At 33.8% G+C, this 19,038-nt stretch overlaps 1 protein-coding gene across 2 annotated transcripts; it reads left to right on the plus strand.

Annotated features, from left to right (window-relative positions):
* Positions 1–4,540: 4,540 nt before the first annotated feature.
* On the plus strand, positions 4,541–15,660 carry cathD (cathepsin D). Of its 2 annotated transcripts, none has more exons than XM_090109179.1 (10): positions 4,541–4,667; positions 4,872–4,958; positions 5,224–5,350; positions 7,111–7,234; positions 11,453–11,571; positions 12,583–12,692; positions 13,086–13,172; positions 13,545–13,701; positions 14,187–14,393; positions 15,493–15,660. In XM_090109179.1, exons 2-10 carry the CDS (start codon positions 4,897–4,899, stop codon positions 15,652–15,654), a joined length of 1,155 nt encoding a protein of 384 aa, XP_089965305.1. In that variant the 5' UTR covers positions 4,541–4,667; positions 4,872–4,896; the 3' UTR covers positions 15,655–15,660. The 2 variants fall into 2 exon arrangements, with proteins under 2 accessions (XP_089965305.1, XP_089965306.1); XM_090109180.1 differs by having other exon boundaries at positions 4,612–4,769.
* Positions 15,661–19,038: the final 3,378 nt, after the last annotated feature.

The raw sequence follows: 19,038 nt of genomic DNA on the forward strand, positions 1-19,038 counted from the left end.
TACCCCTGCGGATACTGTCCCTGTGCAGTAAAAAGATACCTCTATTGAACATAAAAATTAATAAGTGACTCTAAATTGTAATGCTGCGTGAAGTGTTCATAAATGAGTGACATAAATGAGTGATAATGTACTAATAGACAAAGAATTATTGTTGGAAAAACTATAAAACAATATGTTTTTAGCTTGTGCAGAACTGTGTAAGTCAAATACCTTACTGTAGGTGTAAATGTATGAGGTAAAGTGGACATACATGGTGCTACTGGATTCTATAGAAACAGTGCTATATTAAGTGAAGATCTATACATATACCTGTGTATATATGTACATTATTGTTGACTAAGATTATGATCTAGTTGTAATAGTGGTGTGAATGAAGATGAAGTGTCAATTAAGGCAAATTTTAATTGTTTTTTTTCAGAATTTTTTGTATTTAATAGATTGCTGATAATTACATACACACTACAAGTATTACTTCTGTAGAGTAATTTGTGTTCTGTAAAATAGTGATTTTTAGATCACTAATTATTATTTCATTGTTAACTTTCAAAATTAATCTTTTTTTCTCCAATACTATTCATCTTCATGAACACTCAGAGTAAAGTGCACACAATTCCGCCTAAAGTTGCCTTTGGATGGATAGCAGATATTACTATAATATAATAGTAAACTAGATGTCTAATAAATTCCATTGTTATCCCACTTCAGGTTCTATGTTATCAATAATCTACTTATTTTCAATATGTACGTATTTCTATAGATATATACAATAATTGTTCATTTATAGTATATAATACACGACAATGTAAATTAATAAATAATAAATAATTATGTAAGTATAATTAATTAATAATTAATATCAATATTATTTTCAGCAATATTGACAATTATAGTTTATATCAGGCCTCCAGTTCCGTACCAACAATCCCTTTTTTTATTCAGAAGTCTAGTAAATAAGTAGGCCTATTTTCCACGTAATACACGCGTGACGCACACACTTTCATTAATTAACGATTGCAAGCCAATGCATGTTGCGTAGAAACGAAACGTAGGTTCACGGAGCGGCAACGTCGCGTCAGTCGCTCGTCGTACGTAGCGGCAACGTCGCGTTAGCCGCTCCTTGCGCGGCGCGGCAACGTCGACAATTAGTGACAACGTCGCATCAGCCGTTTGCTATGCGGTGCGGCAACGTCGCGTTAGCCGCTCCTTGCGCGGCGCGGCAACGTCGACAATTAGTAATTCTTGCAATCCTCAATTGACGAAAGCTTGCGTTTGACGTGCGTATATCACGCATTACGTGTACAGTAGGCCTGAGGCCATAGACTTAACCACCAAACTACAATATTAATATGTATAAAATTGTGCTGTTTTGAATATTGTGGACCTACATAAAAACTAATGTAGGTCCTCAATAAGACCTTATGAATATAATTTAATAATGTTTGTTGAAATTTAGAAAATTAGCTTTCAGTTCCACTTAAAGAATCAGAAGAATTAACTGTTTAATTGAAATTGAAAGCTTCTCAATAAGTATATAAGAAAAATAAAAATTAATTCAATGTGAGTAAAACATAAACCATAACAGTTGACTTTTTGGGTAATTTATTTTTATATTATGCATTAAAATAAAAAAATATATTTTAATTATTATATGTGTATGTAATGCTCATTTTGAATTTTTTTTAACATTTTTGTAAATTTAAATGAGGATAATTAAAAAGAAATGCAAATTTTTAAATGTATAGGAACTAAGAAATTGTACATAAAGTTGTAAATAATTGTAAAAAATATAAAAGGAAATAAGGAATATTTTTTAATATTCAGTGAATGGCAAATGTGTGTGTTGAAAGTATCAGTATTTTTAAAACAAAGACAATATTACCAAATATTCACTTTACTCCACATGTTACAAGGGATGGGAGCTTAAATAAATGATTTATATATGGAGAAAGAATTATTTGAATATAACTTAATTAAATTCTCTACAGTACATATTGCACGCCTCATAAGCGAAGCGTTGAGGTGGGTACTACTGTCACTTCGCGCAAAACATCTGATTTTTCAAACTTAAAATGTCTTTATGTATCATACATTGCACTTGTAAGATAATACATACACACACATATTAAGAAAAAACACTATTTTTAACGTTCATGATATTTTTGATGTCATTTTTGTTATTTAAACTAGTTAAAAAACAGTTTAAAAAAGTTCTGTCTTGGACGTCCGTGTGTCTGTATGTGCGGATCCTTTTTCTTGTTAACACGATAGCGACCGAAATACTTTACTAATCGAGTCTTTTTTATCTCTTACGCTTGAGTATGCTCAGGAATAGAACCCTTTCATTTTTCAGGGTCTGATTCGATGTGGTTTAATTGTTATTAAATAAACAAAAATAATAATTAATAAATATTTATTTAAAAAAATTATGAGGCGTGCACTTTTGGATTTTCCAAATTATTTTGTATTGTATTGCATTTCGAAAATCATGTTTTTTCATATTTCTTTTCGAATACCGTAAACTTAATAATCGTATGTTGTCTGACATACATATCTGTATTCAGGTCGCATTGTATATTTGAGTTCATTTCAATTGATTCTTGTATACGGAGCGCTTCATAATGTTAACTACAACAATTTAACTTTATTGTTAACTAGCTTTCCGCCCGCGGCTTCGCCCGCGTTTTCAGCAAAAACCCCGCATAGTTCCCGTTCCCGTGGGATTTCCGAGATAAAACCTATCCTATGTGTTAATCTAAGTTACCCTTTATATGTGTGCTTAATTTCATTGTAATCGGTTCAGTAGTATTTGCGTGAAAGAGTAACAAACACACACACACATAATATTAGTAGGAAGTAATAGATCTCAGGCGTCGGTGTTTTCATCTCTGGATTGATTCCTAAATTTAATTTCGAGTAAGAACATGTTTTATTTTATATTTGTGTTTTGTAATGCTTATAAGTGTAACAAATTAAAATTAGCTATTTAGAAAAAATATATATTTTGCTTATCATAATAATTGGCATATGGATTGTTTATTTATATTATAATTTAGTTTTGTTTGGTAGAATTTATAGGACACATAACTAAAGAACACTAAAATGACGAAATTTATTGTATTCCATAAAAGTCTTGTAAAACAGGTATAGTACTATGCTATGTGAAATATTTAGTACAGTCAACACATAAATCATGTAGATGAACAGTTGAAAATTCTTCCCATAGTTATTGTAGGTTTTCAATATTATGCATAAAATGCAAAAAACTGTGACGGTTTCAATGTTTATAATTGTAATATTATGTATATTATTATTTTGTAAATGTGGAAAAAATAAAGATTTTGGTTTCTAATTATAAAATGGAGTGTATTATTTTATAAATTTTACCGATCTGTCTCTGTCCGAATTGGCCAAGTGTAGACAAGCACTACGGTCCCTGCCCCGATTCAGACGGGGCTAAAATTCTCGTAGTATACCTAAAAAGTAGATCAGAAAGAACCAGCACAAAATAGGTACTTTTCTTTTAAAGTTGCATTATTGAAATTAAAGTGGTTTGTTACAGAATAAATGCTTTTACTAGTCCGATTGTCATCAATAAAATATATAACTTGTAGAATAGTTTATTTATATTTATTTCTTTGTTCCTACCCTATAAGTACCTTCATTTCATCGTAATTTTTGCTGATATAGTGGTGGGAGATAGTGAAAATTAGGAACAATAATTCTTAATAAATATTAAATTGTTATAAAGCTGGAGAGCTTCATAATACAATCATAATATCAGACTACTAGTTCGAGTTGGAAAATTATTTTTGTGTTGAATAGATCACGATTTCACGACAGGCTACAAACACAGCACATTACCCTCCGGCCGCCACGCCTACAGCTGTGGCTACGACCAATAGAAACGGGGCTGCAATGAAAAATGTTGCAAGAATGGGAAAAATATTACTATTGCGAGCCGATGAAATTGCATGGATCAGGTAATTAGAAATCAAAATATGTACTTAGATTCTAAAGGAACCATACAGTCCATACAGAACCTACATTTTCCCCTGTGAGATATGCATCGCATGAGAGTAAATATATTTTATGTCGTTATGTTATGTACCTTCCATAAACCATTGCAGAAGGCTTAATATTTTATTAACATGCCTTCCATACCTGCATTCTTTAAAATATTTTGCATGAAGTTTTTGCATTTTTATAGTACACGTGCTGCTTAATATCTATATTAGAATTCCGTTGGAGCGTTAAGCATTGTCCGTAGCACTGTAGACTGTTATAGTAGATGATAATTAACTTTGTTATCGTAACTTTGGTAAGTTAAAATAAATAATGTAAGACGGGATACACACTTTTACGGAACTAAAATTAATTTGATTATTATTAATCATAGTACCTATAATAAATCATAGTTTTATTATCACAGTTTATTATGCTATGAGAACTACCGAGCATCTTCCTGTGCTATCTTCTTGCTTCTGCTATTATATGCTTTTATCGAAAAATACTCATTAAGAAAAATAAAATGGCAATGTTAAATGAAATGTCATTTGTTTGTATAAACGTCACTTGTAATGTCAATTTACAATAATTGTCAAACGCCGGAAAAATATTTTGATCATTGATGATAAATCAGTTATTCTGTGCGCCGGTAATACGATTAGGTATTGTATTTTGTTTTTGTTAAATACGCACTTGTATTGCTTCTAAGTTCTAACTTCTTTTCATTAATTGAAACAAATCGCAAGTGTGTCACCTCTTTAACAGTATGTAAAAATAGTATTGATGATTGTAAATTATGTACTTTACTTTATTTAGTTGTTTTTGCTGCCAATTTTTTATTGTTTGTGTGTTATTGGTAATTTCAGAATCTAGCGGTGACTTGCACTTACGATGTTAAAATCCTGGATAATACTCTTGGCTGCTGTAACAGCATGCCTGGCCGACTTTCAAAGGTACGTAATCGGTAATATACGTAGTTATGTAAAAGTCTTTGTAATGAAAGTATTGTATTTATCCGTAATGAATCTATAATTGAATTTACAAAACCAATTTCAAGTAGGTAACTCCTTTAGTACATACCTAAATGCTAATCTTATTTAATTAGATAATGAAAAACAACATTTTCTACGATCAATTGCCACAGTGCAATAGTTTATTTATTCTCTTCATGGCGCACCTATTTTCTTTTTACTCTAATTTTGTTTGTCATGTATGCAGGGTGCCTCTGTACCGCATGAAGACAGTGCGCAGGCACCTGCACGAGGTGGGCACGGAGCTGCACATGACGCGGCTCAAGTACGCCGCCAAGGGACCGGCCCCTGAACCACTCTCCAACTACCTCGATGTATGTTCATTGCTTACTACTAAGTATTTTGTTTTCAGTCATATATAGCAAAGCGGGACTCCAGTTGAACAAGCAAATCTATGTTCTTATATGTGGTTATCTAATGTGACTAATATAACCACCATAACTACCTACTCATTACTATATTATACTTGTTATTAACCAAATACTTAAATTAGCTTAGAAAATAGGTTTTGCTTCGATTGAAATAAAATTGAAGGTGGCCATAACAACTCTGAAATAATTGTTCCACAATAGAATTTGAAATAATAATTTTAATAGTCATTGATAGTCCTGTTGCTACTTTATTGTAATTGTTTTTTTTCCTTAATGAACACTAAGTATTGAACCAGAAGGAATGTAATTTAATTAAATGTGAATCCTTGTAACTTGACACTAAATAGTAAAGTTCGCAATAAAGTTATTTATATTTATGCTTGTTATTTTTATCAGAGCGAGCAATGTAGACAATATTTATTATTTACTTTACGCCGATAACCCGGCGTCGCTTATCGCGCTATTGGTTATTCCACTCGCCGCCGCGACTCCGGCTATCGCCTATTTTACAAGTCAAATCTAAGAAAACAATAAGATGTATATTCACCCTTTATTATTATTATCTAATCTCAAATTGAACACCTCTACAACATGCAATTACTGGCTCATCATTGAAATATTCTATCGCGCGCAAATATCGTCGCAGACTCTCTTAAAAACTTTTCAAAAGCTTACTTAAGTATATAAAAAAGCCTTGTCAAATCGTATGGAAGAACATGTAGACTGAAAAGTGCCGCATTTTTCATGAAAAAGGCAATATAGGCAGCAAAGCAGCAGGCTGTGAGAAAAATGTTGAATAGGCAGGAAAATAGGTTGATGCAGTTAATGTAATTAGGGTTATCGTCATTGATACGGGTGTATAATATATAACTTGTTGTTAAATAATACATAATGTTTACGATAAAAATTATCCTTGCTTGCTTTAATTAGTCATTGAATGCGATTAACTTCCAATTTACTTATAATATTATTAAGTAAATAACTCTTTAGAAAATGAATCTCAGTTCAAAGCATATCTCAATCCATCCAGATAGGTATATAAAAATTTTAATAATAAGTAGTAAGATATTTTAACAAATATTTAGGTTTTACAAGCCTCGCGTGCTTACGTATCAGAAATTGTAGAAAAGGAATAAAACGGAATGAATGACGCGACAAATTGCGGTCATCGTGATAAACGACACGCTACTTGAGACTGTTGTATTGTTAACAATTCTCATGTAGCACAAAGTATAAATAGTTTTAAGTTTTTATTAGAAAATTCCATAAGCAAACTTACGATTTTCGCATTTTGACCTAAATCAGTTTTTCAGTTTAAACAATGGAATTTATATTCATTTTTTTCGGCAAATGTTGTGTAAATAAGATTACATCAGGTCATTCACCTGCATATTATTGACCTTGACGGTTCGTAAATAGCTTGTAAAATTGCAAATTCATTCATTCTTTTCTTATTCTTACTCATAAATGCCAAAGTGTTATTTGTTTGTGTTGCTTTCGCGTCATAACGATTTAGTATGTAGGATTTGTGAGTCTGGATTTAGTTATCAGGATAGAGTGGCATACCGCATAGGCTACGTTGCGTTGTTTTACCACGGTAAAAAATCTCATTCCCATGGGAATTTCTCTAGAGCATTAATTTCTACTAGAACACACCATATGTACTAGTTAGATATAATACGATGAAGTGTGTGTTGTTACAGGCGCAGTACTACGGGCCGATCTCTATCGGCAACCCGCCGCAGAGCTTCAAGGTTGTGTTCGACACGGGCTCCTCCAACCTGTGGGTGCCCTCCAAGAAGTGCCACTATACCAACATCGCTTGTCGTACGTAGAATATCGAAGTTTTAAGTTTTTAATATTAATAATTTGCAGTAATATTTCAACTTTTAGAACCGGAAGTAGTCCCGGAAAACGAAGAATTTCGTACTGATACTATCTCTGTCACTCCTGCGTAAACACAATGCGTCTCGCACGCGGACGGCATAAATGGAAACCCGTCCGTTTAGTCATACTTACTCATACATACTACTTTAAGTTAAGAGATTCAAATATCATTTTAAGAGGGCGTATAAAGCCAGATAATTCTACGATTAAGCCTCGCCCATTACGCGCCATGCCGCGCGCCCTCACAATACCCTCATACACCCGGCTCATCCAACGTACGTAAAGTTCATCGCACGCTAAATTATACACAATATTCTTCGCTCGTTCAACGCGTATTTTCGGTAGTTAGTAGGTAGGTATGTTGTCTAAAATAATTGTATAAAACAGTGAAGTTGAAATCATCACAAATTATGTAATATGTCTTTTTATTATTATTTGTTTATAATTATTAATGATAATCTATACATATTATAAAACAATAAAAAAAACTGTCTGTATGTAATATATAAAAAAAAACAATATTAGGGAAACAGTATAGAGCACGAATCCGTAAAAAAAGTCTGTCAAAATAGCGAGTATAGATACTATTTTTAAATAAACATACGCAGTCGACGACACACATTCCTCCAGAACTTTATTTTGATTAATTTGGTTATAGTCCATTGAATGAGTCCCTCCAAGGGGGGTCTAGAGTGCGTGAGTTAGTAACGTAAGATGTTTCTTCGGAAACATGTCAAGAGTCCCTAGGTAATAAACATACTAAAACCCCGGGCCACTGGGAGGAGCCCCGGAGTGGGGGGAGGGCGGAAATGGGTCCATTTTTTCATTTTTCGCTTAAATCTGAAAAACGGTACATGTTAGAGAAAAACTTTCAAGGAAAAATTGAAAGGCCATAAAATTATCTACAAGTTGTACCTGAATCATTTTTTCCTATATCCTACCGTTTCTGAGTTATACGCAGTAAAACATGATTTTGGCTCAAACAATTTCAACATCAATCGATCAAAAAATATTTCTTTCTTACAAAAAACTCAAATGTGCAACTTGTGACCAGTACTAATAGATTGCTCTTAATTAGGTCTATAATTGGTAAAATAAACACATTCCTCCATGGAAGCCTTTAGGAGGAATCGATTGTCAAAATATTATATTAGGGCAGTTTGAGTTACTGAACTTGATCTTTTTATTTTTTTCTTCCAAAAAACTCAAAAGTGCAACTTGTGACCGGTACAGATAGATTGCTCATAATTAGGTCTATCATTGCTAAAAATACCAGATTCCACCACGGAGGCGTTTACGGGGAATTGAATTTTATCAGGGTAGTTACGATACATGAACTTTTTATTTTTTTTCTTCCAAAAAGCTCAAATGTGCAACTTGTGACCGGTACAGATAGATTGCTCATAATTAGGTCTATCATTGATAAAAATACCAGATTCCACCATGGAGGCGTTTACGGGGAATTGAATTTTATTAGGGTAGTTAGTTAAAAAGTTCATGTATCGTAACTACCCTAATAAAATTCAATACCTCCTAAAGGCCTCCATGGTGGAATCTGGTATTTTTATCAATGATAGACCCAATTATGAGCAATCTATCTGTACCGGTCACAAGTTGCACTTATGAGTTTTTTGGAAGAAAAAAATAAAAAGATCAAGTTCAGTAACTCAAACTGCCCTAATATAATATTTTGACAATCGATTCCTCCTAAAGGCTTCCATGGAGGAATGTGTTTATTTTACCAATTATAGACCTAATTAAGAGCAATCTATCAGTACCGGTCACAAGTTATACTTTTGAGTTTTTTGGAAGAAAGAAATATTTTTTGATCGATTGATGTGGAAATTGTTTGAGCCAAAATCATGTTTTACTGCGTATAACTCAGAAACGGTAGGATATAGGAAAAAATGATTCAGGTACAACTTGTAGATAATTTTATGGCCTTTCAACTTTTCCTTGAAAGTTTTTCTCTAACATGTACCGTTTTTGAGATTTAAGCGAAAAATGAAAAAATGGACCCATTTTCCCCCTCCCCCCACTCCGGGGCTCCTCCTAGTGGCCCGGGGTTTTAGTATGTTTATTACCTAGGGACTCTTGACATGTTTCCGAAGAAACATCTTACGTTACTAACTCACGCACTCTAGAACTTTTTATTCAATGGACTATTAGATTGTACGACATTTTTCGACTCAGCAATTATTCTAAAAATAAAAATAAAAATTATCCTTTATAAAATATTACAAAGTTCTTCGAAATTTACGTATTATTTTATCGAGAGCTGGTAACTTTAGCAGGTACCTTTCTGGAGTATTTTTTTCTGCGTGGCAATAGTCAGTAGACACAGGTTGAGAGTGAGGGTCCACATTTTCCAAATTTAAAATTGTTCTGTGAAATTAGTAAATTACTTTCAAACAGGGTCAATTTGATTGATTGCATTTGCAAGGCGACCGTAGGAATTAGGTACCTACATAACTAAGTATAAAAAGTGTCTTTGTAAATTGTAGGTACCCACTATGAATGTAGGTATCTATAAATATCGTCGCATGAATACTCAACTCGCGGAAACGAATTTACAGAATTTACACAAATAATAATATCCAAACTCGCCTGGATAAACTTTCTCAAATTAATCTATAGTTTAGGTGGTCTGTTGCGGTTCTGCATCAAATCAAATCCGTCCAGTAGTTCCGGAGATTAGCGTGTACAAACAAACAGACAAACACAGACAGTTTTTTTTTATTTACGGGATAAAACTCATCCTATGACCTTTCTCAGGTCTCAAGCTATATCTGCACCAAAATTAGAGCCCAGACATACATACAGACAGACATACAAAAATTCTAAAAACTATATTTATGTATAGATATGTACTACATATTACTATGTAATACAGATTATGAATATATTATATATATACATATACATATGTATATTATAAAAAAATACCTATTCAATGTAAGTACAGTTTTGACTTTCGTACGAATTTGTTATACCTATGTATAGATGTTATGTATGATTATCTAATACAGATTGTAAATATAATATATATGTACTATTCACAACCGGTTTAGATATTATTTATATTATTATTTACTGGAGCGAACATAGGATCTGCCTATAGTAATAATAATAATATAAATCTTTCTTGACTTGATTGATTGCACCGCGACTGTAAGAATTAGGTACCTACCACTATGAATTTTATTTACCTATCTATAGTTGCTGCTGCTATCGCGTCAATACTCAGCCCGCGGAAATTATTTTACAGAAACTAAACTTTCTCAAATAGGTAAATCAAGACTTATCTTTTTATATTATAATTATTATTTATTAATATTATAACAATACTATTATATTATACATTATATACATTATTACCTTCGACATTTAGTTATCTTTTCAATTTGAATCTTCTTTAGTTCTCGTTTCTTAAGTCTTTTCATTTTGTTGTTTACCATTTTCAACAAATCAATATTCGGCGTAATTATAAAACACGGCGCAGCAATTTTAGCGTGGTCTACTCGTCTCAACGGAGCGATAGCGTCTGATGTATGAAATAGAATTATGTTTTTAGCTCCCGGAACGTGCGATGGAAGATGATTTCTTGCGTAATTAAAAATATAGTAAGCGCCAAAAGTGTTTTATCGTGATTAAACCAAAACTAAAAGTAATTACACAAAATGCTCTGACAAATATCTTGCAAATGTTTTAATATAATTGTTTATGAAAAAAAAATCATAATAAGTATTACCATGTCCAGTAAAAAACGTAAAAGTGTGAAATTTAGAGGTAACTTCGTGAATTTTTTCTATCGAGTCAATTTCAATATTTTATGTTTTTGATCTGACAATATAATCGAAAATATCATCAAGTTTTACATATATTTTATTTTTTATATTTGGTCTTGAATACTACACGTATCAACTAAAAGTTGATTGGTAATTTGACTTTATACGCGCCCTTAATTTCACAAGCTACGTGATTCAGAAAATAAAGAAACTTCTTTTTACAAAAATTATATTTGAGACAGCTGAACTAAATATTTGTATGAAAGAATGATAATTAATGTTCAGCTGTTTTGCGTGTTACCTTATTACTCAGTATTTGTTTTGTCATATAATTGGTATACAACAATAATCGGTCGCGTGTCTGGTGCAGTGCTGCACAGCAAGTACGACAGCAGCAAGTCGTCGTCGTACCGCGCCAACGGCACCGAGTTCGCGATCCACTACGGCTCCGGCTCGCTGTCCGGCTTCCTCTCCACTGATGACGTCACCGTGAGTGCACACATCTATATTGCACGACAATTTCACACATCAATATTTCAGGACAAATTCACACATCAATATTTCAGGACAATTTCACACACGGCACGGTCTGATCCCATACTAAGCTTTCGCTTGTGTTATGGAAACCAGATGGCTGATAAACATACGTATATAATTTTAAATAAATACTTATATAGATAATTTACACCCAGACACAGCAAACATCTATGTTCATCACATAAATATTTGCCCCGGGTGGGAAATCGAACCCACGACCTCTGGCTTGGAAGGCAGGGCCACTACCAACCAAGCCAACCGGTCAGTCATTCAGACAGATATGCTGTCATTATAATAGTTAAGCTGAATGTTGAGCAATATTTGAATTTTTTACTGAATACAAAAAAAAATTAAGAGAAAATTATTCAAAAATACATTTATACATTGTACCTTAAGCTATAATTTGAATTTGAATTTTCTATAAATTTATTTAGCATGTTAGACTTTCCTTATGTTAGTACATTAGTGCCCATAATTAAGGAAGCATTTCACACTTCATTGTGTATGGAAAGTATTTGCATGCATTAACAAAAACTATATTTTCTACTTAAACACAACAAAATTAATGAATAATGAGTAATGTCTATTAAGTGTAATTACTAATTAGTAATTACTGTTTAATAGCATATTTACTGTTTAATTCTGTAAGAGGTGACAAATATACACAAGTTCTGAAGTCCAGGTTACAAAGGTTCCTTATTGACGAGTAGGTAACAAATACAAAATATGTACTATTTCGATCGACTTGGCATCTATAAAGTAAAAGTAAAGTAAAAAATATTTATTCAAAAAATCAAGCATACAATCTCGTTGAACTTATTACAATAAGGCTGCTAACACAGTAAATATGTAGTATAGAAATGTTATATTTATTCGTAAAAGTTTTGTTTGATTGTACCTACATTATTAACATATGCTTGTACGATGTATTATGCACTAATGTATATATGTGATGTGTGTAAGGTGGGCGGTCTGTCGGTGCGGGGGCAGACGTTCGCGGAGGCGCTGTCGGAGCCGGGGCTGGCGTTCGTCGCCGCCAAGTTCGACGGCATCCTCGGCATGGCCTTCAGCAGGTACTGCTCACTGCTCACTGCTTACTGCTTACACGCATCGCATGGGATAAACCAACTGGGAATAACATGATAAATCAATGTTTTTTACATAATTTTTTTCACCGGTTTTTGAGCTAGACTTCTAGATCGTGCGTATTATCAACATTAAAAGCTCATAGATATGTATGATCTGCAAACACATGCTGTGTGTTGCGCTTGTAAGTTATAGTTCTTCAACATTTATCACCTGAAATGTACTCAGCTAAACATTTAGTGGTCCTTCGAGCCGGATCTTAATAAGATCAGTAAAAATATTGTTCAACTTAATTAATGTATTTCTAGCTGATTTACCAATAGATTATTTGCGTGTAATATTTTATATTACAAAGTGTTAATGTATAGTTTTATTTCCAGTATTGCCGTAGACGGTGTGACTCCGGTGTTCGACAACATGGTGGCGCAGGGGCTCGTGCAGCCTGTCTTCTCTTTCTATCTTAACCGGTATGTGATATAGATAAATTAATAAAGCTTTAAGTATGGCATCATTTTGACTTTATTTTAAAAACACTTCTGAATGTCAATATTTTTATATGCAATTCTACTTATTTTTAGAATGAAATAGAAAATTTTATTGAAATTAAAATAATAACTATAATTAAAATAATGGTTAAAAAACTGTGTACTTGCGAAGAAATCATAGTAAACTGGTTCTTAACTAAATTTTTTAAAATCTATATTTGGTTAATGGAAAATGGTCAAAATGGTTCTTCGAATCCCTCATTTACGTCGCTCGCTAAGCAACCGAATGTATATGATAATGGTTCTTCGAGCCGCTCAATATATGAAGTGTATCTAACGTGTGTGGGGTGTCAGCGACCCGTCGGCAGCGCAGGGCGGTGAGATCATCCTGGGTGGGTCGGACCCGGCGCACTTCGCGGGCGAGTTCACGCGCGTGCCGCTGTCGCGCGACACCTACTGGCAGTTCCGCATGGACGGCGTGAGCGTCAACAACCAGACGCTCTGCCAGCAGGTGAGCTCCACCCGGGGCACGGGTGCGTAGTACCCGGACGTGCGAGTCGGTGTTTGTGTTAATTGCACTGTTTATTTGTGTATAATTTATATGTACGGTTGTTATTTTTACAAGTTTTGAAGGTAGTAGTGAAAGAAAGATAGTAGGAATTAGTAAGTAATGAGTGAGTAAATGAAACAGCAATAATTGTACACGGTAATTTTATTATAATTTTCAATTTCAGCCTACTAAAGCTCTGTTTATATTTTTGTCCCTATATCCCAAATCCTCCAACGAAACATCAAATTATTGAATAAATAACAATATTTCTATAGGTCTGTTTATGTATAATTATTGTGTATTTTTTCCTGTAAATGACTGTTTGTTTCTAAAATAAATTAAATAAATATGAAACAATCGCCTAAAGTAAATTGCGTGGCGTTCCGCAAGGATCTATTGTAGGTCCACATGTATAGCTAACTTACACAAATGACCCATTACCGCAGGGTTGCGAGGCGATTGCCGACACAGGCACGTCCCTGATCGCCGGCCCCACTAAAGAAGTGGAAAGTCTGAACCGCGCTATCGGAGCCACGCCCATCGCGTTCGGTCAGTTCGCGGTGGACTGCTCGCTGCTGCCCAACTTGCCCAGCGTGCACCTCAACATCGCCGGCAAACTGTTTGAGCTCAAACCCACTGACTACATACTGAGGGTATATATGTCGTGGCCATATCGTAAATTTGCTCATTTCATGATATGACTGGCCATTTCACGAAATGGTCGCATTTCGTGAAATGGCCAATTTAGTTTGGCCACATCATGATGTGGCTTGAGCATATCAATGATAAGAAATCGTTTCACGATATGGCCAACTAAACGCGCGGTTTTTTCATGAAATGATCAAAATTATTTGATCATATCGTAAAATAGTTACATTAATCATTGGTAGAGGCGCTGCAAGCTCTGTGTTTATGTGATAAGATGGCGGCCGCTTGCGAAAATTTAATTATTCGCAGTTAAAAACTTCATAATTCGTTTAATAACAATATGAAGAAAGTCATAGCAAAGAATTTACGACGGTTCGAGTACTATGGAAAATGTGGATATCTTATATATGTATTGAAGAAAAAATGCGTCTTAAATAAAATAATTTAAGACGCATTTTTTCTTTTAGGATATATATTTATATATCCTACTATAGTATTATAATTGTTTGTTTTTTAAAAAGCGATCCGCTTCTGGCACTCGCCGGCCGCTGCCGCGGCACGCTCGCTTTGCTCGCTCGGCTCGTGCGTTGTTTATCAAAGTCTAACCTAACCTAACCTAACTGTTTTTTATTGCAAAAACGATTCGCTTCTAGCATTCGCCGGCCGCTGCCGCGGCACTAACTTAAATGACATTAAACAAGTTTTTAGAATATTCTGAATTTTAATATTTTATGGACTCTTTAAATTTTATACGATCTGGCCAAATGTGGATGGCCATATCGTGAAACGTTGACGATTTAACGATCTGATCAAACTATGTTGGCCATTTCATGAAATGCGAACATTTCGTGAAATGATCGATCATATCATGAAATGAGCAAATCTACGATATGGCCACGACATATATACATTGATTAAATAATAGTTTTTCGATGTTTGCCATTTAAAATTTTATATACATTTTAAATTTTCACTATTTCAATTCAATTGTATATAATGAAATTTTGAAACTATGTGATGAACCGTAGCCATAATGCACTTTGACCAATTTATGTATGTTTCCACGTACAAGTGCTACATTTTGAATGTTTGTCTGTTGCGCAGGTGTCTCAGTTCGGCAAGACGGTGTGCCTGTCTGGGTTCATGGGGCTGGACATCCCGCCGCCCAACGGCCCGCTCTGGATCCTCGGGGACGTGTTCATCGGCCGCTACTACACCGAGTTCGATGTCAAGAACAGGGCTATCGGCTTCGCTGTCGCCAAGTGAACACCACCCCCCCCACACACACACACATACGCCAAGTGAACACACACCCCCTCCCCCCCTCACACATACGCCAAGTGAACACACACCCCTTCCCCCCCACACACACATATATACGCCAAGTGAACACCACCCCCCCACACACACACACACATACGGCAAGTGAACAACATTCCACACACACCGACGTACAGACACATACACACACACACACAGTTCTTGTGTGTGCGTAAATACACACGCAGACAAGCAAATACACAGTAGACACAAAAAGACACAGACATACACACACTCTAGATACTAAAATCTCACACACAGTCTGACACGAAGTTGAAAAAGACAGCAAAACCAGTCTAAAACAGATACTAAAATATATCACAAACCCGTTACGTTAATTAACCCATAGTTGTAGATTTCTGAAGATCTTTTAATTTCCGTAACACACTAGATTTCTTACATGTAAAAGTTACAAAGCCATAGACAAAATACTCGTCTTTATTACGCATCACTGGCATCCAGACAATGATTTGCTTTTTCAAATATAATTCGTTTAAAATAATTCTACTCCTACAAGATGTATGAATTCAAATGAAAAATAAAATATCTTAGTAATTATTGTTTCTTATGGAAGTAAACTTTCATTTTAGTCTATTATTACGTATGACCAGATAAGTTTTGATGTATCACATATCGACCTTTATTTTATGAAACCGTAAACATCAATAATTCATTTTTATCGACATACGAAAAAATTGTCTTCGTTTACATAACTTTTATATTAGTTATAATGCATATGAAATATACTATTAAACATTGTACGATTAGAACGTTTTCGATATGATGTAGCAGTTTGTGTAGACTAGTGTTTATGCCAGTTCTATTGTAGCTTGTTATTAAGTCTTTATTCTTAAACTAGGAACTACGGAACCAAAGCTAGAGCAGTGTTGTCAGCTTGCTTCTTGCGCTCTCTTATCATTATTATTTTAGATGTAGTTTATTTTTTATTTCAATAAATATATTTTTTTAAACAATGTTGTTTTATTTTTACTCTCAATGCCTTATTTATTTATTTATTATTTGGTTAAATACGTTCGACAATGACAAAAGTCTGTTAAGTTTTAAGTCTAGCGGGTAGCTGCAAACACCAATCAAAAATAAAATATATGCCAATACATTCATGAATAATAATTAAGATTAGTATTGGTGAAAGAATTCTCAAAATAAATTAAGCTGTTTTTGCAATTTTATACCCGGTCTAACAATGAAATTTTCAGAGATGAAACATTTCTGTTACCGCTCTAACAACAAATATAAAATCTAGGTTGAGCAACGGTTGGCACGGTCATAAACTGGATGGTTTGCTGTTGGTCTACGCTACTAGTTATTATTGTGTGCCGTTGTGAAAATATCATTTGAACTCAAATATTAGACCTATTACCTAAGATTTCAAAATTTCATATGTTTTTCCTGACCGACAGCTGATACGTTGGCAAGCAAACCAACGGAGCTGTGAAGTACGTGATCAAAAAAAATTAACAGTATCACATTATATTATGGTTCCATGTCGAGCATATCTAGGTAACGTGTAACGTTCTTACATGTAAGGGTAAAAGTTAAATAAACTCTGTCTTAATGCTCAGAACAATTATTGAGTTTTGATTGGATTGGTTCTTGCAATAGAAGACATCTGCATGATCGCGCTGTGTTGCCCGCATTCGCATTGGTGTTTTTGCTCGGCAAAATGTTAAACCGTTTACGGTCGTCGGGTTGTAACAAAGCATCGAACGTCTTGTTCGAGGAACGGTTCATTAAATTTAAAAAAGAGGAATGCTTGATGTTCTTTTACAAGTGAATACTTGAATACTTTCATCTATACTTACCCCTAAAAGCTTCCCAATATGAAATGGTTCAATGCGTTAATATTTTGCACACTTGTATTGAGTAGATTATTTTTAAATTCATTATTTCATAAAAAATAAATCCTCTTTGAAAACTGTTAAGACCTACCTACGAGCTAAGCCTACGAGAGGTTAGGTTGGCTGTATATTTCTGGTACACTTGAAATGTTCTGCGCTTGGTTCTGCGATAAAATATAATATTTCGACAGTTTGATAGTCTTTATACAGATTGTGTTTTTTATTATTTTAGACTTAAGAATAATGAATTTCTTTATTTGACTGTCTTGAGAATTGCAATGGTCCTGTGCGAGTAGGAAATATTGTAATACTGTGGCCTAGTGTCACTAAACTGTTTCGTACACATAATGCTTCATTTCGCTTCCGGACTAACAATACTTTTTCTTTATCTTTAACCAGGAATAATACCTCTTTTTATAACCCTATATCTCGTTTCTGCCGTTTATACAATGATTTATCCAAAAAATTTCCCGATTTTGATATATTTGATCATCGAATAAACATATTTAAAGAACATGTTTGTCAAATAGTGAAATGATGTCCTAGTTGTCTAATTTTGTAATTTTGTTAATTTTGTAATTTTGTTATCATGATTGTATAAGAAAGCATTATTTTAATTATTTTAATTGTCTTTCTTTTATATCTAATATTTAATTATTTAATTTTTAATTATGATTTTATTGTAACACGCTTTAAATAACTGTAAGCTGTATCTCATTATAGTAGTAATTGTACACATTTTGTTGGGTTGCGATCTGCTCCCGAAATTGATATGTCGCCTATGGGTCCGGCAAGATCGTGACCTGTTGTGTGTATTTAATTTAAATAAATAAATAAGCTAAAGACCAATAGCAAAAAAAATTGGTTACCCATCCAGTTTATGACCGTACCAACCGTTGCTTAACCTAGATTTTATATATTTTGTTGTTAGAGCGGTAACAGAAATGTTTCATCCATAGAAATCTAAATAACAAGACACTAGAAGTCGTAAGCGTGCGTGACCTTGTCGCCACTCAGGTGATTTTCACATCACCAGTTGCATTCGTCACTGTTCAGTTGCTCTGGAGACGTATGAGTGTATACATGGTGTGTTTCAGCAATTCCCATTGCGGAAATTCTTCCACAAGTTGTAATTATACTTATAAAGGAATAATATTTCATCGGAAAATATTTTTTTTTAGAAATAATGCCGTTTTTCCTTAAAATTATAGAATATTTACAAGTATTACGAGTGTCACCATAGTAATCGAAATAACAATGAATGACAGTCGACCATTCTTATTATCACGTTTGTTCGTATTGGAGCAAAAAGTCTCATATACTTAGGGATGTTATTCTAAAATAAACCGTAAATTCGTGCGTTAGGATACATATTCAAAAGCTTAATTTAATAGTTAAGTTAGTTTTCACTAAAATCAAGCTGTCCAATAAAAGGCATAGTTTACTTGTGTGTACTGTTTAGCTTTCGGTT

This window comes from Colias eurytheme, chromosome 14, assembly GCF_061535395.1.
Source record: "Colias eurytheme isolate Ceu_HAF_F1 chromosome 14, ilColEury1 Martin Lab GWU primary, whole genome shotgun sequence".
NCBI classification, from domain to species: domain Eukaryota; kingdom Metazoa; phylum Arthropoda; class Insecta; order Lepidoptera; family Pieridae; genus Colias; species Colias eurytheme.

Bases quoted from the DNA above. Each gene is read 5' to 3' on its own strand.
- cathD (XM_090109179.1), top strand. From the start codon at position 4,897: ATGTTAAAATCCTGGATAATACTCTTGGCTGCTGTAACAGCATGCCTG. The intron at 4,959-5,223 runs GTACGTAATCGG...TCATGTATGCAG, and splicing joins TGCCTGGCCGACTTTCAAAG to GGTGCCTCTGTACCGCATGA. The intron at 11,572-12,582 runs GTGAGTGCACAC...GATGTGTGTAAG, and splicing joins TCTCCACTGATGACGTCACC to GTGGGCGGTCTGTCGGTGCG.